Source organism: Erpetoichthys calabaricus, chromosome 17 (assembly GCF_900747795.2).
Source record: "Erpetoichthys calabaricus chromosome 17, fErpCal1.3, whole genome shotgun sequence".
NCBI classification, from domain to species: domain Eukaryota; kingdom Metazoa; phylum Chordata; class Cladistia; order Polypteriformes; family Polypteridae; genus Erpetoichthys; species Erpetoichthys calabaricus.
Window position 1 is genome coordinate 20,020,425 of NC_041410.2, and position 26,224 is coordinate 20,046,648.

The window sequence follows — 26,224 nt, forward strand, 5'->3', positions numbered from 1 at the left end:
ACTAAATTTAAACACACAAAGCTCAAAATACAAGCAAGGGAATGAACTCCTTTTATAAAATACATTATGTTAAATTACTACAAATCATGCACAGCACATAAAAACAGTCTGAATTACTTTAACCTAAATGGATACATTCACCCTGTTAAATTTCTTTGTATCATTTCAAAATGTAAATGGAAGTCCAAAATTCAAAACTACTAACCTGCCATGTGCATGAAAATCCAAATGCAAAAACTGGTCATGGATGGAGGTTGACCTTTTGGCACGTGTATGTCTCTGATGCAATAAATTAGTGTCATACGTCAGACCTTCAAAATGTTTAACATACTTGCTCAGGCGATTTCCATACTGCCCTGCAAACAAAAAAAAGAAGCAAAAGAAAATGAGAAAAAAAAACAAACAATCACATCAGCTATTTAAAATGTTTGCAGTTACCTGGGAAAGTATCAAGAATGAATACATTTCAATGACTGCACTACTAAATTACATCTAGTAAAAGGCAGAAAAAGCAACTGACAGGTATTTGTCACTAAAGATCCAAAACCAAATAGTCAAAAAGATGACAAGGTTGGCTAGCCATAGCATCATACATTCCTTTATTCTTCTTGACTCGTTAATATCATTCATCGTGTTCTCTCTGCCATTCATTGTTTCTTAGGTTATCTTTAGCCTGTCTACCATGTATTATCATCTACTATTTTATGGGACATTCCTTGTCAAATCAAGCAATGGCCCATGTAGTTCAGAGTCAAAAAATTCTGGAAAAATTACCAGGTGTACCCATGTTAGTCAGGAGACACCTTGTACAATTTTTTTGATACAAGATCAATACTTTCCAAGATACAGCCAGTTTCCAGAGGGGATGGGGGTGTAGATTTTATCCAGCCTCATTTTCCCATCAAATTTCACAAGTTCATAGCTCAGGAATTGAACCACTGAGCAGGCTCAGACTTCACACACTGGTATATTAATTGGTACAGTATATGATGAAATTAAAACATATGGTCCAGATGACCCTGCACAGTCAAAGAAGCCCCTTGAAATTGAACAAAATTGAATTTGATTTGATTTATGGCTTAGTTATGTTGAAGCCACATTTTAACCAACATAGACTTTTTTCCCCTTATTCAGATAATTATATAGGCTTTCTGAAAAAGCAATAAACAGAAAAGTAACTATCAAGGTTTAAACAGCAGACCTTCCAAATCCAAAAAATCATTTAAGATTTCATTCTCAGAGCAACCTAATGGCATGTGGGAATGTGCAGATACTTCTTAATATTTTTTTTATTTATTCTACATTGTCTCTTCTTTCTCAAAACACAAACCTTACTTTTCTTTTGCAAATCTTTCATGTTTATTTTTCCATCCTAAAAACAGGCTGAATGTGCCATGTGACAATAATGGTAATCATTGATTTTCAATCAGCAAGTTATCGAAAATGTCAAGCTTTTTTCATATCAAACAATTATGTCCTATATCATGTTGCTGAACAAAGAATGCTATTCACCATGGCCAAAAGAGTACCTGGTACTCTAGAATACAACTGTTACATCCCTACAGAAGTTGGCAAACTCAAAGTCAGCCAAGTGCTTGGTGAAGTCAGTCAATTGACTGTCCCAATATTCACCACTGAAGCAGCAGCTGAGATCCTGCCCTCTAGCAATCACACTCATGATGGATCACATGCACCCAGCATAGCCTCCAATAGGATACTTGACTAATGTGAGGGGACGTAAGTATGATGAAAAATGTTGGATTGGTGTGATTCATGACAAGAGTAAATCTATATCAGACATCCTGATGTGTTTCATGCATCCAAACTATCCTGCACAGTCTGTCCATTGGCCACCGAGAGACAATATTTGTTGGGTACCATTACAGTGTGTCATTGCACTTCTTTGTGCACCTACAACAGTCAGTGGGAGGGTGCAATATCATCTTGATCTCAAAGACAAAGATGTCCTACACTCTTGCACTTCAATTGAAAGAGAAATGATAACACCAAGATGTTAGCATTTCATTATACAGTAATCCCTCCTCCATCGCGGGGGTTGCGTTCCAGAGCCACCCGCGAAATAAGAAAATCCGCGAAGTAGAAACCATATGTTTATATGGTTATTTTTATATTGTCATGCTTGGGTCACAGATTTTGCGCAGAAACACAGGAGGTTGTAGAGAGACAGGAACGTTATTCAAACACTGCAAACAAACATTTGTCTCTTTTTCAAAAGTTTAAACTGTGCTCCATGACAAGACAGAGATGACAGTTCTGTCTCACAATTAAAAGAATGCAAACATATCTTCCTTTTCAAAGGAGTGCACGTCAGGAGAGAGAGAACAAAGCAAGCAGTCAAAAAAAAAATCAATAGGACTGTTTGGCTTTTAAGTATGCGAAGCACCGCCGGTACAAAGCTGTTGAAGGGCGGCAGCTCACACCCCCCCTCCGTCAGGAGCAGGAAGAGAGAGAGAGAGCCAGAGAAAAACAAAGTCAAAAATCAATACGTGCCCTTTGAGCTTTTAAGTATACGAAGCACCGTGCAGCATGTCCTTCAGGAAGCAGCTGCACACAGAAGGTAGCAACGTCCCTATCGTCTAGGTGTGCGAACAGCCCCTCTGCTCACACCCCCCTACGTCAGCGCAAGAGAGAGAGAGAGAAAGTAAGTTGGGTAGCTTCTCAGCCATCTGCCAATAGCGTCCCTTGTATGAAATCAACTGGGCAAACCAACTGAGGAAGCATATACCAGAAATGAAAAGACCCATTGTCCGCAGAAACCCGCGAAGCAGCGAAAAATCCGCGATATATATTTAAACATGCTTACATATAAAATCCGCGATGGAGTGAAGCCGCGAAAGGCGAAGCGCGATATAGCGAGGGATCACTGTACATTGTGTTGCATTTAACGATAAATCAAGCAGCTGCTGTTCATGTGTTCTGCTTAATGTGCCTTTGATGATTCATTTTTTTCCACTAATCCTATACCCAATATAATATTTTGTCATCATTTAACTCAGTTTGAATCACGATTAATTTTACAGAATCAGCCCGCAATCTAGGGAGTTATTTTTGATTCTAGCATGCCATTTAAACAACATTTATATAGCACATTTTCATACAAATAATGTAGCTCTAAGTGCTTTACATGATGAAGAAAGAAAAAAAAGACAAAAGAATTAAAATAAGAGAACACGAATTAACATAGAATAAAAGTAAGGTCCGATGGCCAGGGAGGAAAGAAAAAAACAAACTCCCAGACAGCTGGAGAAAAAAAAAATCTGCAGGGGTTCCATGCCACGAGACCTCCCAGCCCCCTCTATATTCTCATCATAGTGAGAGGTGAGAAAAGAATTACCATACAGCCAAATGTTTAATGTACGCAGTTCTAATTGTACATGAAATTATATTTAACCGGTATTGACAGTCATTCCCATAGAAAAATGGTATTAGTGAACGGCACTGGTTGTTAACGGGTTCCCTTTTAAAAATTAACAATGTTTCTGGATGTAACAAAGTGTTTTGCCTTGTGGTGAGGTCCACACTTGAAACTTCCGTTATAAATCCGGTACCTACAAACCTGGGCAGAAGAGCAGTGCAACATTCAACCTGGATCCTGGACAGGTGGAGACTGAAATCCTAAAGTTGCAAAATGTCCTCCACCTAGAAGCTCATCAGGGTGCACCACGCCTTTGGTGTCTTGTGGACACAGAAAAGTACAAAGGTGTATGCATAGCAGCTACGAAGGCTGCCTGCCTTTTTGGTTCAACCTATCACTGTGAATCAGCCTTTTTGGATATGAACTTCATCAAAAACAAACAGAACAGACCATACTGATGCACATCTACAAGACTCACTCACAGTTGCAGTGTCAAATTATACCCCAGATTACAGTACACTGGTGAACAGCATGCAATGCCAGGCTTCCCACTAACAGACAAAGAGATAATGTTTTCACTGAAACACCATGGCAATGTTAAACTCAAATATTGTGCAAAAATGTGAAAAATAATTTGTTCAAAAAGTGTAACAGATGAGAATTGTTTAAAATGCTACAGATTTTGTGATTAGTACAAATGTAATAGGATTCATTTAAAAATGTGAAATGTTTTTATAATCTTACATAACAGAATTTGTACAAACAAGGGACAGAGTTCATGATTTGTTCCAAAATGCTACAAAGGTTACAAACGGGACATGATATATGAATATTCATTATTATTGTTGTTATTATATTTAAAAGGTGAACCGTGCAACTTTGTGTTATTCAAGAAGTTTGTATCAAACAACTAGCCCTTCATATTACTCCGTACCCTTGAAGTAGCTCTCAGTTATGAAAAGGTTGGTGACCTCTGCTCTAAAAGATAATAACCATAATGCAAAATGCATCTGAGCACCAGCCATGCAGCCATCTTCCAAGGCACCACCAAAACAGATATATGAATAAAATTAATGATCGGATTTTTAGACTATGGCAGTATTCACATTAAATACAAGCATCACATAATTAAGTTGTTCCCATGTTATACTTGTGGGTACATCAGCACAAGGTACCTAATCAGCAAAACTTAAAAGGCAACTGACTATGAAAGGAAATAACACTTTTTTTTATATATATAAAGCATCTCAATATTACACAGCCTTCCAAATTAGACAGGATGTGTTTTTGCACTCATTTTCCTATTTGGATTACAGTTGCCAGAACTACATATAAAAAAATGATAACACACACTCTGGAAATGTAGCCCAAATGGAAAATTGTCAGAATATAAATAAAGGAGGGGTGGATGGTGAGGAAACCGATCAATTCAGAAAAATATTTAAATACAGTACATTGTATTAAATACATAGAAATAACTGGACAATAACGTGATTAGTTTAAAAAAAAAAAAAAAAAAAAAGCAGATTTGCCAATATTTTATAAACTTTGCCTAAGAAAAACAGAAGTTAAACTTCAAGTTAAAATAAAACTATGCCAGCTACTGGGGAAGAAAACATGGGTGGGGTTTATATGGAATGTTTTAGTGGGAAGGACCTATAGGTTATACAGTATTTATTATAAATCAATCAAGCAACACACATTGAGAAGTTCAGAACATTTATCCTAGCCCTGGTAAATGTTAGAAGCCTATTCTACAATGGATGAAACTCCATACAGTTCAGATGTAACACCGTCACATTTTTGGGTATCACCATTAAGATGTTCTAAGGTGTTTAATAATTTTTTACGTCTAGTAAATGTTGTGCACCTCCTTCATAAAACAAACTCTTGTTCTCTCATGAAAAAAGCAGCCAAATTATGCATCTGTCTCTTATCCGAAACTTTTCACATTAACAATATTCACAAAATTTGTGTAAAGCAACTCCTTCAATATGAATTATGAGCATTAAATATTTAATACCATTTTGTCCATGAACTCATGTTTCATACACTAGAAAAGGTCTATTTGAAAAATCCATGTCCACTCCTGAGGCATACAAAAGTCTTTGCACATACAGTGGAACCTCGGTTCACGAACGTCTCGGTACACGTACAAATCAGTTTACGACCAAAAAGTTCACCAAACTTTTGCCTCAGTTCATGACCACACACTCTGTATACGAACAAGCCAGTTTCCCTTTCGGTTTGTACATGTTCAGTCTCTCCCCTGTGCATTTTCTGTGCAGCGAGCAAGAGAGCGCGTATACTTAAGTTTAATGCTACAAAACATGAGCCACATATTTTATACAAATATTCTAAAATTAACACCGCCATTAGCACCACTCTCCAATAATTTCTCAGGTACCAATGTCAATGGACCAAAATGTCCTGCATCACGGAGGTGAATAAAGTTTAAATCAGCACTCTAGCAATCTACACTGTACAGACAGGAAGAAGATTGTGCTTAATTACTTGTTCCTCAAGGCTTACCCTCATACAGACAGCACCATGCTCATCAAACACTGTTCACAACTGATACAGTATTGAATCATTAATGTCTGCCCAAGCACAAATAATGAAATCTTTAGATTGTTTTCTCAAGAACAGAATGATACCAGCACTGAAAAATAACTTGTATTTTTGTATCAACTAACTGACAAATTGCAATCTGAATATCCAGACCAAACAAAAAAAGATGCAAATTCACCAAGACCGCAGGTATTTTTATGTGGTGGAACATTCTATTCCAAACAGTCAAGCAGCAAATAATCATAAAAAGCAAAGCTTCTTTTTGTAAAAGCTAACATTCCATCTAAAACATCCACCGTGACCCCAAAAATGGGTATGTGATTAAGCGGAGATTTTTTTTTTTCATTTTTGAATATATCCGAATGTGTACTTCAACTTGAATATTTAAACTGAAAAATTCTAATCTTTAGACAGAGCTTGTTTTATTTTGGATGCTTTCAAGCTATGCTTCAAGTTATTCAGACAGTCTTCTAATTTTGTCCAGTTATTACATCACTTTTAAGAAAAGCCTAGATAAATTTTCTTCTTGACAAGCCTCAGCAAAACAAGTAAATTTCCTTTACTTAGAATTTTTTTTTTTTTTTTTTTTTAACCCCCATTCCCCAAGGCCAGGGACTACTTCACAGAGAGGTGTTGCAACACAGGTCTTTTTACTGGAGGAGTTACCCAATACATAGCTTTATCTTATCCTTGCAGCTTTCAGTAGGACTTGTGCCTAATTCATACTACACACTGGGGAAATCACAAGAACTGCTGCTTCTGTTTTGAAAGCCAAGCTCCAAAAAGCGTAACTTTATTTTTAAAACAGTATCTGTAGTATCAAGAAAGTTGGTACTGCACTCATGTATAACTGCAAGTAGATGAATAATACATATAAAAATGGCTTACATTGGTGTTAAAAAGAAAAATAGCAGAGACCATGTCTGGAAATGCTTTGTGTTCATGATTACCATGATAATACAGGGAAAATGTTAGACAGTGACTAGGCTGGTATACGAGTTCAAGAATCTGAAGTGATGAAGCAATATTTTTTTTTTGCACTTAAGACAGAAGTTTAGAGTAGGTCGTTATACTCCCTAGTCATGGCAACAAAGTGGAAATGTGTAGCATGGTGAATTTCAATCCGCCTGTGACAATAATGACCCCATAAACCTAAAACTTTATCATTTGCCTTGCCACCAAAACAAACTTCTAGACCAAAATGCAAAGTTTTGATATCTATTAGAGATGTAAATTACAGATAGTAGTTGACTGAAAGAAAACATTTTAAATCAATTTTTTTTTATTAAACCCAGACTAAATAAACTGCGCCATTACAATCAGGTTTGGAATTTCACTTGCCTGGTGCACATACACGTCCCTTCACTAGTCTTATATTATCAGCTTGCCTTATAGAGTCCTCAGTCAATTGGTTTTCTTCCACAATTCATGATTTTGAGCATGGGAAATGCATTATATTAGGGATGCACTGATACCACTTTTTTGGAAAATGAGTACGAGTACAAGTACTTGCATTTCAGTACTCGCCGATACCGAGCACTTAATAAAAACATGATTTAAATTTACAGGTAACAGCTTTAGTCATATAATTTAACAAAAAAAAACAAGAAACTCTCGTCTATCCACTGGGAGGTTAGGCTAATTAGCGACACGGGGCTAACACTGCTTGTCCAAATATCCGTGGTGAAACTAAACGCAGAGGAGGCTTGCAGTAGGCTGTGGGTATGTTTTTTCAAGGAGTCGTGTAGTTTAGGCAGCTCCGTGTCAGTCATGTAGCGGCGGCTTGGGACATCATATCTGGGCTCCAGAACATGGAGGAGACGCAGGAATCCCACATTTTCTACCTCCGAGAGTGGCTGGTAACTCAATGCAATGTACTCGATAATTGCCTGTGTTATTTTCACAGCACGTGGATTGTCTCTGGACATTTTCTCTCGTCTTGCAAGAGTTTGCTGCAGCGTGGGTTGTGTTGGTTTAGAAGCGTGGGTAAACTCTTTGTACTCGTTGTCGTGTTGGGATTTTAGGTGCTTGATTAAATTACTTGTGTTAAATGCGCTACCTTTTGAGCCGCCTCTGGACAATTTCGCTGAGCACAATTTGCAGTCTGCCTTTGTTTTGTCGTCTTCATTCACTTTGAAATAGTTCCACACGGCTGACATGTCTCGCCTCGCCTTCTCCCCGCTCTGAGCTGCAGCCAGGGCCTGGGGGCGGGCCCTCGGCGCCTGTGATTAACCCCTTACATGCCGCTCAAACATAGACATTTCTCAGACCGTGGTATCGGTCCCCGGTATCGGGGGACTTTTAACGAGTACGAGTACTTTAGAAAATGTGGTATCGAGGCCGATACCAGATACCCGTTTCGGTATCGGTGCATCCTTACATTATATAAAACATTTTTATTATTTTAATTGTTTTAGTTTACGCTAATGAGGCTTGGGCAGTGCACCAAGCAAGTGATCTTTGCAGGTGGGGGCATTTACTGAATTAACACAGGTTAACACAGGGAAATTCTGCATTAGATACAACAGTTCATCACAGCCAAAAATACCACATTTCCACCTCTAGCTCTGCCAATGACAGCACTTTAGAAATTAAGCATTGCCTATTAATCACAGATCGTGCATTTAATAATGCACATTCTGCTTATTGCTAATTTTAAGTTTGCTCTTCAACAAACATTCTTGGTTCTGAATTGCAATCTGATTATTTCGGTGATTACCTACCAGGTAACACTTGTAGTTGGTTGGCCAGATGGCAAACATCCACCACGTCCTCTCAGATGCGAAAATATAAACAGTGCATAACACACATATATAATATAATATAATATAATATAATATAATATAATATAATATAATATAATATAATATAAAAAAAATCCTGGGATGAGACGCAACTTTTTCCAGAGAGATACTTTCATGTCCCGCGAGACCAGACTTTATGCCAACAGAATTAACCTTGCCTGGGGCCAGAAATAAAACACAGAGTAGATGACCAAGTACAACATTGTAAAGAATTCAAAAACGTAGGCGCGATACACATCTAGAGCAGGTTAGAGATAATGAAAGTACTAAAATTCAAAAGTCTCAAAAAAAAAAAAAAAAAAAAAAAAAAAAAGATAGTAAAGATCACATTAGTGCAAACAAATGGAAATTATTCAGTAAAATAACAGAACAGTGAAAAGAGATTGAATATATTGTTCGGATTTAAACTAAGTCGGAGACTTGTAGATCACCTAATTCGTGTTGCAATCAGAGAAAAGTAGTGTTTCTTCCAATGAAGAGGCGTATCCACGAGAATTAAAAGATTTGTTGTTTGGTGAAAAGTAAAATCCATAAACGTGAAGTGGCTAGAACATAGCACAGACAGACAGAATTAATTAAAAAAAAGTATCAATTTCAATTATGAAAATTTCTGGGCGATTCCTAACTTTTGAACATTAATGTACAAGCATGTCATAAGAAACTTGCATGAATTACAGTACATCTGTATTTTACATTCTAGCACTGCGGGAGACACAGCAGTACAGTATACAGGTTTACCTTTACATTCTTTTTTTTTTTTTAGGTAATGTATTAAGCGGAGTTTGAAATTAAAGTAGCTCTTTTAGGGCAGATGTCGACAGGAGGGGTTGAGGGCGAATGTCGACAAAAGTCGACATCCAGGGATAGAGGGCGACAATCAGCTGTTAATGGCGACAAAACAACTCACTGTCACGTCGCAGGCATTCCCTCTGTGCTTGGAGGAATGCTAGACTCGTTGACTCGGCAACTAATCCTTGAGTGAGTTGCAAAATGTAAACAATGGCAAGATGGCATTGACATGTCACAAGGGAGCGAAGCGAGTGCAGAAAAGAAAACACTCGGCAGACAATGCTTTGAGCATTATCGCGGAGTCGGACTGATTTTTCAGAATCAGATTTTACTGACAGTGATCAGGAGATAGAACAAGAGAGTGAGAAGCCGGCATCAGCTGATCGGACACCAGCCGATGCCGCGCCAGCTGATCCGTTGCCAGCTGAGCGCATTCGCGCAGCCGATGCATCTACGGCAAGGTTCGCGTGGGAGGAATACACAGACATTGATCCGTGGGAGCCGAACTGGCCACCGAACTTCACAAGATGGCATGCATGGCTTGCTGTTAGACACGACAGATCACCAGCTGCTGAACTACTTCAGGCTGCTCTCTCCTGATGCTGCTTTTCAGCTACTGTCTGACGAGACAAACAGGTAGGCAGAGAAATTTTTTGAATCGCGGGCTGCGCTTGCATCGCATTCTCATTTTTCAAAGTGGGAACCCAAAACAAAAGACGAGATAAAGCACGTGGTGGCATTACAAATAGAGATGGGACAGAACTGGTAATATAACTTCAGGGAGCATTGGTCCAAACGTGCTTTGTCCCCTGGTGGCTTTGGACAGGTTATGCAGTGTGATGATAGGTACGTGATGCTGCAAAGTTTTATTCATTTCTGTAATAAACAGAAGCAAATCCCATGGGGTGAGCCAGGCTATAACGCCATGCATAAAGTTTAGCCCCTGCTTGACATTGTGGAACCAACATATAAACAATTATATCAGCCTGGCTGTGATTTGTCTGTGAATGAATCTATAATAAAATAAAAGGGACACCTTTTTTCTGCAAATATATGCCAGACAAGCCCACAAAGTATGGCATAAAGGATTTTGTACTGGCATGAAGCAAACACTGGTTTCTGCCTGAAAGTAATTACATATACAGGAAAGTATTTCTTTCAAAGAGAGAACTATCCCTTGACAAGTCAGGTTGTGCTGGAGCTGCTTCAAGGCTATGAACATTTGGGTCATGTTGTGTACATTTGGACAATTATTATACATGCCCAAAATTGTTCATGGAGCTACAGAGCAGAGGAATTGGAGTTTATGGCACAGTGAGGGTGAACAGGATACACATGAAGGTGACAATACGGTTTTCATGCGGGCAGAAAACTTGGTGGCAGTGGCATGGCACGATGGCAAACGGGTGACTTGTCTCTCTACAGTACACACTAACAATATATGTGAGAAAGTGCAGCAACAGACAATTGAAAAGTAGGCACCAAAGCAACACATATTGTAAGGAGTGCAATGTGACAATGACTGAAATTGGCTGCTTTGAGCGAGATCAGACTTTGCAGGACTTTGCTGTGTAAAATGTATGTGATATGTATGTGAAATCATAGAGTATGCAGGCTCATACAACATGCAAGACAGTAACATCTGTCAAAAGTAAATATTTTTTGTTGATTTAAATTGCTTTGTGTTCTTTTTTAAAAAAAAGTTAGTTTTTGGAAAAATATTCAGCCCTGGGAGAAAAGAAACAAAAAAAAAAAATTAGCCCTAAAAGAGTTAAAGTGTTTTGGGGGCATATTTAGGGTTTAAACTATAAAAATAGGCTTTTTTTTTTTTTTTTTTTAACCAATCCAAAATTTGTGATTTTCATAATTCGCGGGTGCTCTAGGAACGTAATTTTGGAGGTGTACTGTAATACTGTGAAATCTAAAGTCTTTTACAGCCTATAAATGTACAACACATTAATAAACATCCACTTTCTGTTCATTTAAATAAATCTATTTGGGAAATATTTGTTCAAAGCAAACCACAAATCATTTTCATATTAATGCTTTGCTCATATTAAATAGCAGCACAATCAAGTGACTGAGCAGAAAAGGAAAATAAATAAATTTAAAAAATCAGGAAATTAAGTTCATAGCAAAAATACATAAATACAAAGTCAATTGAACAAGTTTAAAAGCATACCATAACTTAAAAGTACAGCACAAGAAGTCAATATGTCAGAAAATATTGACTTTCACATTTAATGAGTCACATGGGAAAAGGGGCAAGAATAACATCCAGGAGTGGCAATTAATAAAACTTGTGCTATTCCAGCAGAACCCTACTTCATTTTTTTTTTTAAAAAACAATCATATAACCCAAGTAAAGTCAACTACATACAGAAGCATGGTTTTGATACATTTGAGAAAGCACCTCATAATATAATACACACTTTGGTTTTAGGAATATTCCAATTTTCAAGTATTCCATTCCTCCAAACCAGTGTGACAGCAGCAGCTATGCAAGAGCCAAAATGTTACTGTACATGTACAATAACATTCTTAAAGTAAAAATAAGAGTGAATTCACTGAGCAGTTGAACTTAATGACATTAGGCTTAAAACAGAGCCATAGAAGTGACTTGTATTACTCTGAGGAGGGCTTGTCTATATATACCCTACATTCTCTACAATACAAAAGAAATACAAACTTCATTCTTTTATTTGTAATGCTCTTTAACTTGAGCATTATTTTTGCTTCTTTTCAAACAGTGCCATTAATGATGGCTGACACAGATTTGCTGCATTTGCAGTTTTCCCATTCTTGCAGCATTGTTGAAAGTCAGCATGCTCAAGAGTGATGTACCCACAAGTGTCTTATCAAATTAGTTGTGCCAAACATGCTTCCTTTAGTTCTGCTGTGACAAAGTTTTCATTACAAATGCTACAGCTAGGAATTGTGTTCTTTTCAGATACTTCAATAGTACTTGCATAAAGCAGACATTTTGCTCAGTGTTTCTCAGACTGCACATGTCCTCAGCTTAACATACCTTGCATCAAAAAAACAACAACTGTACAACCGCAAGCAAATCACCACTTGCAAAATATACAGACGATTTTGATGATGTTAGGCCAGGTGATTTGTGTTTCACTCTTGATAAAATCAAATGATACTTTGGTTAAATTTTTAACTGCTTTAATGAAGCAGAGTAGAGAGTGGATGGAGGAGATGCTGGATGCTCCAATTCAAATAATAATCTTTGTAAAAAATAAATAAATTAATATTATATATATATATTTTTGCCTGACTGAGGGGCAGTGAACTGTTTTAACTATCTACCACCACCGGCCTGACTCAGCTATTTTCTCACTATTTTGTCTCTACGAAAGATGCAATAGGTTATTTAGGGATCAAATTACAGTGTATTTTATAACTATACAGGCAGTCAAATACACACCACTTAGCAGAGAAAAGGCACTAAAATGAGCTAGATACACAGAGATGCAATTAGAGAAATCAGCGGTCTATTCTAATAAATTTTCACTGCTGTAAGCTTTTATCAAGATCCAGTGCTGCAGACACTGTGTTCAAAGCAGCTTTCAAAATATCACAATACAAGCACTGAGGCATAAACATCCTGTAAATCAAATAGTTAAAAACTGAAAAATAAACATATCCATAAGCTTTTATAAAATTTTAACTAAATATACAATACTAAAACTATTTGCACATTCCCTTCATTTTACAGGTACTTTTCAAATGTTTGATGATATGGGGGTGCACACACAAAAACATTAACTTAGTATTATGAGGTGGATAAGTGTTTTCTTTCCCTGTGCAGAAACCTATTTACAACTAAAGATTTTGGAAACATGTTTCCATAAACACACTACACACGCTTCAAGAATGGAGGGTCAAGCCAAGTTAAGTAAGGTTTAGAGGCAGAGCAAGGAAGGAACAGGGTCTTCCTGTGCTGCACTTATACAGAATGCCAACCAATCACAAGCCTCTATCTTTACTGGCCTCCAGTTGCTTTCAAGTGACTATCAGGCATTTGACAAGCTGTGATAAACACACTCATCCAGCATTTACAAGATCTGCTCAATGGAATACATATAGCATACCTCAAGCAAACATGTGCAAAAATACTCCCCTTACTCAACTCTCCTAGAACATCATGTTTTTACCAGGTCAAACAAATAAGCTAAGCAAGTTGGGGGAGAGAAAGAAAGAAAAAAAAGCTTATGATTTTATCCTTTGTCACTACCCAACATCTGTTATTATAAGCAAGAATAGGGAAAGATACACTGAAAGGTTAAAAAAAATTCTTTTAGAAGGACTTCTGTTACAGAAGTATAGCCAAGTAAGGAGAAAGTTCTATTTTTCTTGATACCTAAATCGTTGTAATAAGTCTCCTAACACTTGAAGAGGTGGGGACTGGTAGTAAAAAGCCTCCACTAAAAGAAATCCTTTATAACTAATTTACCATGAAAATTACACTAAATCTCAAAAGACATTAAAAAAATAACGTAAAGGAAATGACCAACAATGGAAAGAGCATACACCCATAGTTGCACATGGCCCAATTAAGAACTGCAAACTGACCTAATACACCTCTTTCAGACACACTGATGAAAGAGGAATATGTTGGGGGTTGAAAGAATACAAAAAGAACAACCCAAAATAGATATGGGGAGAATGTGTATTCCCCACACACAGCAACTGGGCACAGATTTTGACCAGAGCACCCTAGCTCCAGTGAAACAGTAGAATTAACCATTGCACCATAAAACAAAGATAAAATGACATCAAATTAACAAAGCAGAGACAGTGTTACCAATTTAAGGGACCAATAGTACAAAATACATAAAGGATTGGAGAGAATTTTTTTTTTTTTTTTATTGCCTCTCAGGCCAATAGCTGACACTTTACTACAATTATGGCATTGTCCTATAGACAAAAATTAAGCTATTTTTTTTCTTCTTCCTTAAATATAGCTCCTCCCAGGAGTTAATCAAAATACAATCCAGGTAAACCCAGCATGCATTTCTCTGGTGTGAAGGTGGAAGAGGGGAGAAAGAGGGGAAAAAAAAACAAAACAAAAAAAACACACAACTAACAAACTGCAACACATGGTGTAAAGGGAAGATGTACAGAGCTGCTAAGGTAGCATGTAAAGATGAAGTACCAAACAAACAATTGATATTTACATAAATATCTACAATAAGTACAAGAAAATTAATAATGATCAAAACCTACAAATATGCACTGGGTAAATGATCTATTGATATGCACAAAACAAGAGTTTATAATTACAATAAAGGGGCTACACAGCAGTATTAACAATTTGAACCATTAATGCAGCTAACAGATTCTCACAATGTTAGTGGCACTCAATATTCCTGACCAAGTCCAAGTACACTAACAGAAATTTAAACACACCCAACAGGTGTCATACCACAGAACTGAGATTCATGCAGGACTACCATTTAAGTGTGTTAACAAGACCACATGCACAAGGTGATATGATGCAGTTTATTCAAGACAGAGTGTCACTACATTCTTGAATTAATTTAGAGGTTAACTTCCCCACACTGTAATACAGGCCTAAAGATAATGACACAAATGGACTTCACCCTACGAAATGACAGTCTATGCCTCTCCAGCCTGGAGGCTTAACTGGTAGAAGCTCATGACCAGTGAGTGGCCGAAGACGACATGTCATCCAATTCAGTCCTGTATATTCTCAATCAGCCAGGAGTGTAATTTTCTCTAGCTCACACAGAGATACAGATAGAACGTGGGCAGGCATTGTCTTGATGGAAGATCAAATATCCCATTTCAAACAGAAACGGGACAGGCTAGATGATTTCTCTAACTTGTTGGGTACTGTTTGGTCAATATTCACTATACAAAAAACACACAAGAATGAAAACCAAAGCCAACAACAGCACTCCACACCATGATATCTAGTTGCTCACCAAGTCTCTGTCGACATGTACACAGCCATCATTTACTCCCAAGCAGAAACTGGTTCATTAATAAAGATGACAAACGAATTCTTCCCTAAAGTCAGCATGACTGAGGGACAACTGCAGACATGCCAGGCAGTGACAAGTAGAAGATGTTTAACTACAGCTATGCTTCAAGACCAGGATTGCTTATAGTCTGGATTGGACACTTCTGGGGCAATGCTGGCTCTCATGCATGTCGTTGTGTTCATTTGACCTGCTACAACCTGTCTTTGGAAGTGCAAGTTTTCAAGTGATAATACAAACAACTGTTTCTGTAGTGTTCCGAATGGTAGGACCTTTACCATGCTCTTTATTGCCACAGAGTACTCCGCTGACCTTGGAGCACTAACCAAAACATCAATCTTTACCATATTTTCTTACATTATTCTAAACTAGATTTCTTCTGGGTGCTCTTTTGTCGCCCGCCACTAGAGTTTGTACAGACTGGTTTATTAGCAACATTAAAAATTGCCTAAATAGAACAAACAGCGGAAGCAAATACTGCATGTGAGAACCCAACAAGCCAATAAGTAAAAAGGCATTAACCCCAATTTTGACTCTAACTTTGAATTCTATGCATTAACAGTTAAATACAAGTCATGTTCAGGGAGATGTGAAATAATTAGGCTTAATACTATAAAGTGCAACAAGTTAGGACAGTATTCTGCTACCTTCTAGTGGTAGAAACAACATGCTGCTGCAGCAATTTTTTCATGCTTTTTGACAATGTATGGTAACTAAGGTAACTCATCAATATTAATAAGTGGGGAAGATCAGCCAATAAAAAACACAATGGAAAACTAAAAGCCATAAAGGCAAATTTTAGATTGAACTGAACCCTAACCATTGCTCTAATAAACCAATTGTGATAATGATGTGAATTAGTCATCATGTGGACAAGGAAAGTGAAACTGAAGCCTGATACCACACCTGGGACCAAACAGCTGTGTTATGCCCAGTGAATTCAGTCACATGAAGCTTGACCATGGTGCAAATTAGCTGTGTGACAAAAAGTCAATAATTGTGATTAAGTATAAAGGACAAGCAAGATGTTAGCCCCCTAAGGACTGTTCACAATTCAGTAACTGATCATGTTCAAGTAATGGGGAATGTGGAAGTTACTAAGCCTTGCGCTGTGGTCGACTGTAATAACACAAAGGGACGCAATGATCGTGCAGGTCAGGCACTGACAGACGCTCTACCTTCTCGTGCAAGCAACAAGGTAAAAAAAGAAAAGTGCACAAAACACACTTATATTGTCCCAACTACAGCATCAATGTACACTGAAAACAGTCTCAAAACATATCATGAGTAGGACTTGTACTAAATCTGCATCAGTACAGCAATGGATACTAAAATTAGCTTTTCTATTGTATTTATGTTGACATTTTGGAATTTACATGTTTGTTATACATTTTTTCTTGTTAGGAGAAAAAATAAATTATAAAAAAAATCTTGGGAGAGAAAGACTAGGAAGATGAGACAACACTTAAAAGACCCGTGAGAAGCTTAAATATGAGACTTTGTGCCAAGAGATTGACTCAGGACCGTCTTGCGGGGATGCAGAACATGAGATTCTTGCAAGACACACCGTACTTACAACCAATATCAAATAAGACCACGGGCAGCAAAACACTCAGTCGTGTAAAGGATTTGAGCACACACAGATCCAGGGCTCTCAGCGCATATAAAGCGTATTAAGGACAATACGTTATTGAGGAAACGTCGACGACTATGTGAAGAAGAAAGAGCAGCGTGGAGAAAAGAGACTCAAAATCATTGGAGAGAAAAAATGCAAAAATGAATAATCTAGGTGCAAATTCAGAAAATAAGGAAAGTAATAATCAGCCCGGCGGCACGGTGGCGCAGTGGGTAGCGCTGCTGCCTCGCAGTTGGGAGACCTGGGGACCTGGGTTCACTTCCCGGGTCCTCCCTGCGTGGAGTTTGCATGTTCTCCCCGTGTCTGCATGGGTTTCCTCCGGGCGCTCCGGTTTCCTCCCACAGCCCAAAGACATGCAGGTTAGGTGGATTGGCGATTCTAAATTGGCCTTAGTGTGTGCTTGGTGTGTGGGTGTGTTTGTGTGTATCCTGCGGTGGGTTGGCACCCTGCCCAGGATTGTTTCCTGCCTTGTGCCCTGTGTTGGCTGGGATTGGCTCCAGCAGACCCCCGTGACCCTGTGTTCGGATTCAGCGGGTTGGAAAATGGATGGATGGATGGATAATCAGCCCAGAACAAGTGGATTTGAAAAAAAAAAAAAAAAAAAAAAAAAAGCACGTCCAATCAGGCTCAGAATTGAAAGACAAAGAGTAAAAGACAAAGTAGAACTTCATAAAGACGTTCAAAAACGTTGGCACTATACACATGTACAGCAGGTTAGAGATTATGAAAGCAGTGGAATTCAAAAGGCTCAAAAAAATGTTACAATACAAATGCAGAGAAAGTTAAAGAATATGAAAGCAGGAAAATTAGAAAGTATCAAAAAAAAAAAAAAAGAAAGTAATGATCGCAGTAGCACAAACAAATGCAAATTATTACTCAAAAAAAGTGAAAATAATCACCACGGACCAGGTGTCATCGAAAAAAAAAAAGCAGGACAAAGCAAGGAATGGAGATTGAATATACAGTGGTGTGAAAAACTATTTGCCCCCTTCCTGATTTCTTATTCTTTTGCATGTTTGTCACACAAAATGTTTCTGATCATCAAACACATTTAACCATTAGTCAAATATAACACAAGTAAACACAAAATGCAGTTTTTAAATGATGGTGTTTATTATTTAGGGAGAAAAAAAATCCAAACCTACATGGCCCTGTGTGAAAAAGTAATTGCCCCCTTGTTAAAAAATAACCTAACTGTGGTGTATCACACCCGAGTTCAATTTCCGTAGCCACCCCCAGGCCTGATTACTGCCACACCTGTTTCAATCAAGAAATCACTTAAATAGGAGCTGCCTGACACAGAGAAGTAGACCAAAAGCACCTCAAAAGCTAGACATCATGCCAAGATCCAAAGAAATTCAGGAACAAATGAGAACAGAAGTAATTGAGATCTATCAGTCTGGTAAAGGTTATAAAGCCATTTCTAAAGCTTTGGGACTCCAGCGAACCACAGTGAGAGCCATTATCCACAAATGGCAAAAACATGAACAGTGGTGAACCTTCCCAGGAGTGGCCGGCCGACCAAAATTACCCCAAGAGCGCAGAGACGACTCATCCGAGAGGTCACAAAAGACCCCAGGACAACGTCTAAAGAACTGCAGGCCTCACTTGCCTCAATTAAGGTCAGTGTTCACGACTCCACCATAAGAAAGAGACTGGGCAAAAACGGCCTGCATGGCAGATTTCCAAGACGCAAACCACTGTTAAGCAAAAAGAACATTAGGGCTCGTCTCAATTTTGCTAAGAAACATCTCAATGATTGCCAAGACTTTTGGGAAAATACCTTGTGGACTGATGAGTCAAAAGTTGAACTTTTTGGAAGGCAAATGTCCCGTTACATCTGGCGTAAAAGGAACACAGCATTTCAGAAAAAGAACATCATACCAACAGTAAAATATGGTGGTGGTAGTGTGATGGTCTGGGGTTGTTTTGCTGCTGCAGGACCTGGAAGGCTTGCTGTGATAGATGGAACCATGAATTCTACTGTCTACCAAAAAATCCTGAAGGAGAATGTCCGGCCATCTGTTCGTCAACTCAAGCTGAAGCGATCTTGGGTGCTGCAACAGGACAATGACCCAAAACACACCAGCAAATCCACCTCTGAATGGCTGAAGAAAAACAAAAAGACGACTTTGGAGTGGCCTAGTCAAAGTCCTGACCTGAATCCAATTGAGATGCTATGGCATGACCTTAAAAAGGCGGTTCATGCTAGAAAACCCTCAAATAAAGCTGAATTACAACAATTTTGCAAAGATGAGTAGGCCAAAATTCCTCCAGAGCGCTTTAAAAGACTCATTGCAAGTTATCGCAAACACTTGATTGCAGTTATTGCTGCTAAGGGTGGCCCAACCAGTTATTAGGTTCAGGGGGCAATTACTTTTTCACACAGGGCCATGTAGGTTTGGATTTTTTTTTTCTCCCTAAATAATAAAAACCACCATTTACAAACTGCATTTTGTGTTTACTTGTGTTATATTTGACTAATGGTTAAATGTGTTTGATGATCAGAAACATTTTGTGTGACAAACATGCAAAAGAATAAGAAATCAGGAAGGGGGCAAATAGTTTTTCACACCACTGTATAGACATAGGTGATATGTCAGAAGTATGTAAATATTGTAAGGCTTTGAAGTTTAAGTCAGTATTTCAAAAACAGGGTTTACCTCACATTCATTTATTGGTTACTTTGCGAAAAAAAAAATATTAACTGCTGATGATGTGGATCGTTTTGTCTGTGCTGAAATTCCAAAACAGAGAAACCTATCCAGAATTTTGGTATAAAAGTCATTAAACACATGTCTCACGGACCTCATTTAAAAGGTTCAGCATGTTGGGACTCAAGATTCCAAATATTGTTTCTAACGAAGTTCTGAAAGAAAACTGAATCTAATGATATAGCAACAATTCAAATAAAAAAAAAAAAATTTTAAAAGAGTGTATCCAGAAAACCAAACACGGGGGGTTGGTGAGCGAAGCCCCCTAGTAAATAAAAAAATCAACATTTATGCCATGTTTTTCCTAGAGTAAAAATAACACTAAGGAGACTACAACATAATCAGAGAGTCTGAAGAGTAAAGCTAAAAGGACTATGGGGTCTCTCAAAGTACAGCAGGTTTTGCAGTCATTGCTGCTGCCAACACATCTGAAATTGCAACAACACCCATACAAGGAAGACAAGGTTAAAAGATATTTCACATAATGCAGAAGAGTAAATACATTTCAAGCCAAAAATACAAAAGTATACTTAAGTAGCACTGTCAAAGAACAACTGTAATTACATGAACGTCACATTACTCTTCCAAAAAATATGAGCAGGATACATTTTCTAATATGCAAAGTAAAATGGGGAAGAAAAAAAAAAAAAAAAATCACTCCCGGTAGGTAAACCCCAAGAATATAACTCTTGAACCAGTTAAAAGCCAGCAAAGCCAATAATGGAAAAACTAGGAAGGTAATGAAACCATATTCCTTGTATATAATGAATTTTAGTATTAAAAGTGCTCCTGCATGTTTAACATTAATCTTCCAAAATTCTAAGGTAGCATCATAAGGAATATAAAAAACATAAAATACTCTGGTGTGCTTCAAAGAGCAATTTTTTCATTCATATAAATAACTCATATCAATAAATCCTTTTGAAGGTGCTTTCCAAATACAGCTCAGAATTACTTCCTATCTTTATCTTTACAGGCAGGTGATACACCGGTTAAGAAACATCCATCCATCCATTATCCAACTCGCTATATCCTAACTACTGGGTCACGGGGGTCTGCAGGAGCCAATCCCAGGCAACACAGGACGCAAGGCAGTAGACAAACCCCATGCAGGGCGCCAGCCCACCGCAGGGTTAAGAAACATGTTCAGGGTAATGTAGCAAGTCAAGGATTGCAACCAGCAATTGGGACACATTGTCTGCCTCTACCACATAAAAAGGGTTATGAAGCTAGCAGCATTTTAACAGGTTACATGATTTTTTACTTCCAGTCATTTGTCAACGGAGCTCATTAATTTCCAGTTAATATTGCACAAGTTTAAAAAATGGCTGCAGGATGTTAATCTTTTTCAGAAACAAACAGGACAAACCTAGACAAACTGTATTAACAGCTGAAATTAACAGTTTCATTAATAAGAGACAACATGAAGAAGTAGATGGATTTTTTAAAAAGTGAATTATTCAAAGAGCACTCACAAGCATACTAAACAAAACATTAGTGAATGTCTTCAGATAATTGAATGTTGTTGCCTTTCCAGTCCCTCCACAAACCAGACAGCTCATCAGTGTACTTTTTACTAATGTTTTGTACAGGAAATAAAGACTTGCTTGCCAAAGAAAGATCAGTTAAAAATGTATATATGTGCTCACCTCTGCAGTATAGAAGAGTTTATTCATAAAAAAGAAAATTCTGCATTTGAAAGTTTCACAAGACTTAACTGCATTACATGAAAAACACATTTTTTCTTTCAAAAGCTGAAACTTCATTATGCTTACCGGCACACTGAGTGGAATTCTGCTTTATATCCATGTTGTGTGGATAAGGTTTCACCTCAACAAGTCCCTCAGCAGGGTAAAACAAGTAAGGAAGACAGATCCATTTTAGGTTTCATTGTCCTCAACAGCTTTGCCAGCTATTGATTTAAAAAATCTGCTTTGTTTTGATACTGTATTCAATGTACAATTTCTATCTGGCATAGTTAACTGTTAAGTCTCTAACGCAAAATCTCATTAATTTTATCACTGATACAAGTATGTTTCAATGGTCTGAAGAGTGCACATATAGGAGCATTGCAAGGATAAAGTCTCTCTCTCTCTCTCTCTCTCTCTCACACACACACACACACACACACAGGGACCTCCATGACAGCACACAACTCCCTCCATATTGTGTGGTCTTTAGCATACTGTGCCTTAAAAAAATGGCTTTACCTGCAACTATAGTACCTACAGAATCAAATTAACGGAAGACAATATCAATAATTCATAAAGTTTGGCTGCACCTGAAAAGTAATTCAAAAAGGAATGCAGTAATAAACACACATACCAGCATCAGCCAGGTAATCTGCACTGCTTAACAATGAAATGATTGATGTAGTATATGTGACAGATTTGCCAGTTTAACAAAAAACACCAATAAAGTTTGCTGTGAAGTTTGTTCCACTGTGCAATACTGTAAAAAAAGGGGGGGATCCCCTTATACAAATATCAAATTCTGTGCCCCCCCCCAAAAAAATTGCATCATATTAGAGGTCTGCATGGTACTGCTTTTTCTGTCCTCCTCCAGCCAAGACCTTAATTCCACTCCCAAATGCATTCCTACTTTCCCCTCTCAAAGTTTAAGTTCATTAAAATGGGGTGACAGGGATCCTGGTAGTTCTCTCTTGCACATCATCCACACAAAAACACAGCAGAGAAATATTCTGTACAATTTCAAGTATGGATTACTTTAAATGTTAAATACTTTTAGGGGTTATTTCAACTTTTACATTTTGTATATAGTCTTTTCCCCATTTTACACATCACATGGCATAAGCATCACTGCCCACACTGGATGTCACTGACTGTCTCAAATCTCCATCACATTTCAAATACACAGTGCATGTAAGATGACAGATTTACAATATATTACAAATAACTTATGATTGAGGAAGATGAACCAAGTGTGTGCGTGTGTATATTATAACTCTAAAAATATAACAGCATGCTTTATTTGGTTCATCTGCCTCAACCTCCCTGCTTTAACATTCCATGATTCTGACACACACAGCATAAGCAGAGTCTTAAAATAGCAGAATCTACAGGGTATAAAAACCATTTACAACTGCAAGGAAATCTGCTTGTGACCGTTTACCATACAGAGTATGCAAATCGATATGGTTTTCAAAGCATTAAAAATGCATAAAAAAGTAGTCTGCATGGAATTTCAGTGGGATAAGTTAGATCTACCATTAATGATGATATAGATTCAAACAAGCCTCTGAAAATGTGACTTAAGTGGGGTAGGGAGATGGGAACACACCACACACACTGATTGGCAACTGAAGCACAAAAAGCCTTAACAATTAAGGTGACCTGTTTCAGGAGTATTTGAAATACCAAGTATTAGCGGTATGTCATTCACAGAACTTGTTCCTGCAAACAGCATCTTTGTTCCAAAATCCACACACCTATGGTGAATGCTCTTTCAGAATCACATCACACAAGACTGGAGTGCTGGGAACTCAAACTTATGCATGCATCACCACCGCAGAATATTACTGGTGCTTTCAGGTTCAGAAATCCTAAGCTTCATAGTAATGTATTCATGTGGCTTGGTATCCAGCAAATTTGATCAAGACAGTTATGAAGTGTATTCTCTCAACCTGCAATGGCACACAGCAGATTGCTCGAAAGGTGGCTGATCATCCCCTTCATCTGTATCACAAGTTGTACAGTGGTGTGAAAAACTATTTGCCCCCTTCCTGATTTCTTATTCTTTTGCATGTTTGTCACACAATGTTTCTGATCATCAAACACATTTAACCATTAGTCAAATATAACACAAGTAAACACAAAATGCAGTTTTTAAATGATGGTGTTTATTATTTAGGGAGAAAAAAAATCCAAACCTACATGGCCCTGTGTGAAAAAGTAATTGCCCCCTTGTTAAAAAATAACCTAACTGTGGTGTATCACACCTGAGTTCAATTTCCGTAGCCACCCCCAGGCCTGATTACTGCCACTCCTGTTTCAATCAAGAAATCACTTAAATAGGAGCTGCCTGACACAGAGAAGTAGACCAAAAGCACCTCAAAAGCTAGACATCATGCCAAGATCCAAAGAAATTCAGGAACAAATGAGAACAGAAGTAATTGAGATCTATCATTCTGGTAAAGGTTATAAAGCCATTTCTAAAGCTTTGGGACTCCAGCGAACTACAGTGAGAGCCATTATCCACAAATGGCAAAAACATGGAACAGTGGTGAACCTTCCCAGGAGTGGCCGGCCGACCAAAATTACCCCAAGAGCGCAGAGACGACTCATCCGAGAGGTCACAAAAGACCCCAGGACAACGTCTAAAGAACTGCAGGCCTCACTTGCCTCAATTAAGGTCAGTGTTCACGACTTCACCATAAGAAAGAGACTGGGCAAAAACGGCCTGCATGGCAGATTTCCAAGACGCAAACCACTGTTAAGCAAAAAGAACATTAGGGCTCGTCTCAATTTTGCTAAGAAACATCTCAATGATTGCCAAGACTTTTGGGAAAATACCTTGTGGACTGATGAGACAAAAGTTGAACTTTTTGGAAGGCAAATGTCCCGTTACATCTGGCGTAAAAGGAACACAGCATTTCAGAAAAAGAACATCATACCAACAGTAAAATATGGTGGTGGTAGTGTGATGGTCTGGGGTTGTTTTGCTGCTTCAGGACCTGGAACGCTTGCTGTGATAGATGGAACCATGAATTCTACTGTCTACCAAAAAATCCTGAAGGAGAATGTCCGACCATCTGTTCGTCAACTCAAGCTGAAGCGATCTTGGGTGCTGCAACAGGACAATGACCCAAAACACACCAGCAAATCCACCTCTGAATGGCTGAAGAAAAACAAAATGAAGACTTTGGAGTGGCCTAGTCAAAGTCCTGACCTGAATCCAATTGAGATGCTATGGCATGACCTTAAAAAGGCGGGTTCATGCTAGAAAACCCTCAAATAAAGCTGAATTACAACAATTTTGCAAAGATGAGTGGGCCAAAATTCCTCCAGAGCACTGTAAAAGACTCATTGCAAGTTATCGCAAACGCTTGATTGCAGTTATTGCTGCTAAGGGTGGCCCAACCAGTTATTAGGTTCAGGGGGCAATTACTTTTTCACACAGGGCCATGTAGGTTTGGATTTTTTTTTCTCCCTAAATAATAAAAACCACCATTTACAAACTGCATTTTGTGTTTACTTGTGTTATATTTGACTAATGGTTAAATGTGTTTGATGATCAGAAACATTTTGTGTGACAAACATGCAAAAGAATAAGAAATCAGGAAGGGAGCAAATAGTTTTTCACACCACTGTAGGTCTGTGATCACCGTCTTGACAGCCAGGAGTACTTTTTGATGTCCACATATATCACTCATGTTCAAGCCTCTTAGATTTAGTGTCAGAAAGGTTGCTACTCTTTTTTTTTTTTTTTTTTTTTTTAACAGTGTTGTTGACCATCATTGATTCCCTCATTCATGACACACACCGATGCAGCAGCAGATGTACAGTGCTCCTTTAACCTCATAGATCAAGAAAGCACTAATGCACTGGGAGAAATGTTTCTTTTACAGTCATGATGCATGCAATCTTGTCATTTTGGTTGGTTGGTTGGTTGCTCCATCAAATGGTACAACTCAGACAGCAGCAGAAACTGCTTGAATATTTGCAGCGAGTTAAGAGGTTTTGTGCTAATTTTCTGTCCAGGTGTCAGTTGCACTTCCTTACTTAGAAATGAATAGCATGATTTCATTAACAACCTTAACCTGTAATTCTTTAGCTTTCTTGACATTGTTGGGTGTGGTAGTATCACACTAACATTAAACTTCCCTATTTCGGTTACTGTGTCAACTAAAGGTTTAGCTAACTGAAACAAATACTTTCCAGTCACAGCATCATATGGTTGAAAGTCTTGCCAAATGATATAAAAGCATGGCATTTTCCATGCTTTTATAGAACTTCTCCGACACCTTTGATTTGTAAAATTTGTTACTGTACAATTTGGTACAACTGGCACCTCAGTTCAGAGGCTCCAGTCTTATGGCTGTTGAATGGGAAAACTTTGAAGCACTTATAAAACAACAAACAAATCACAATTTCTTTCAGTCTTTTGTCAACAATGTGTGAAAATAATTCCCACACATCTGACTTGGCTGATGACAGTTTTCTTTATGTTAAATGGACTGTTTTCAATCCCAATTTAAACTTCTTTCAATGACTGTGTGTCTGCACTTTGCTCACTCTTTGTTTAAAATGGTTTACTCAGGAGTTAGATGTTCTAGCCAGAATAACAATGCTGCTTAA

At 38.0% G+C, this 26,224-nt stretch overlaps 1 protein-coding gene across 1 annotated transcript in view; it reads right to left on the bottom strand.

Annotated features, from left to right (window-relative positions):
• Positions 1 to 26,224, bottom strand: part of adam10a (ADAM metallopeptidase domain 10a) — a 126,534-nt gene that overhangs the window by 78,718 nt on the left and 21,592 nt on the right. Inside the window, exon 2 of the mRNA XM_028823876.2 lies at positions 206 to 356. Coding sequence (XP_028679709.1) covers positions 206 to 356 — 151 coding nt within the window. The remainder of the gene's footprint in view (positions 1 to 205; positions 357 to 26,224) is intronic.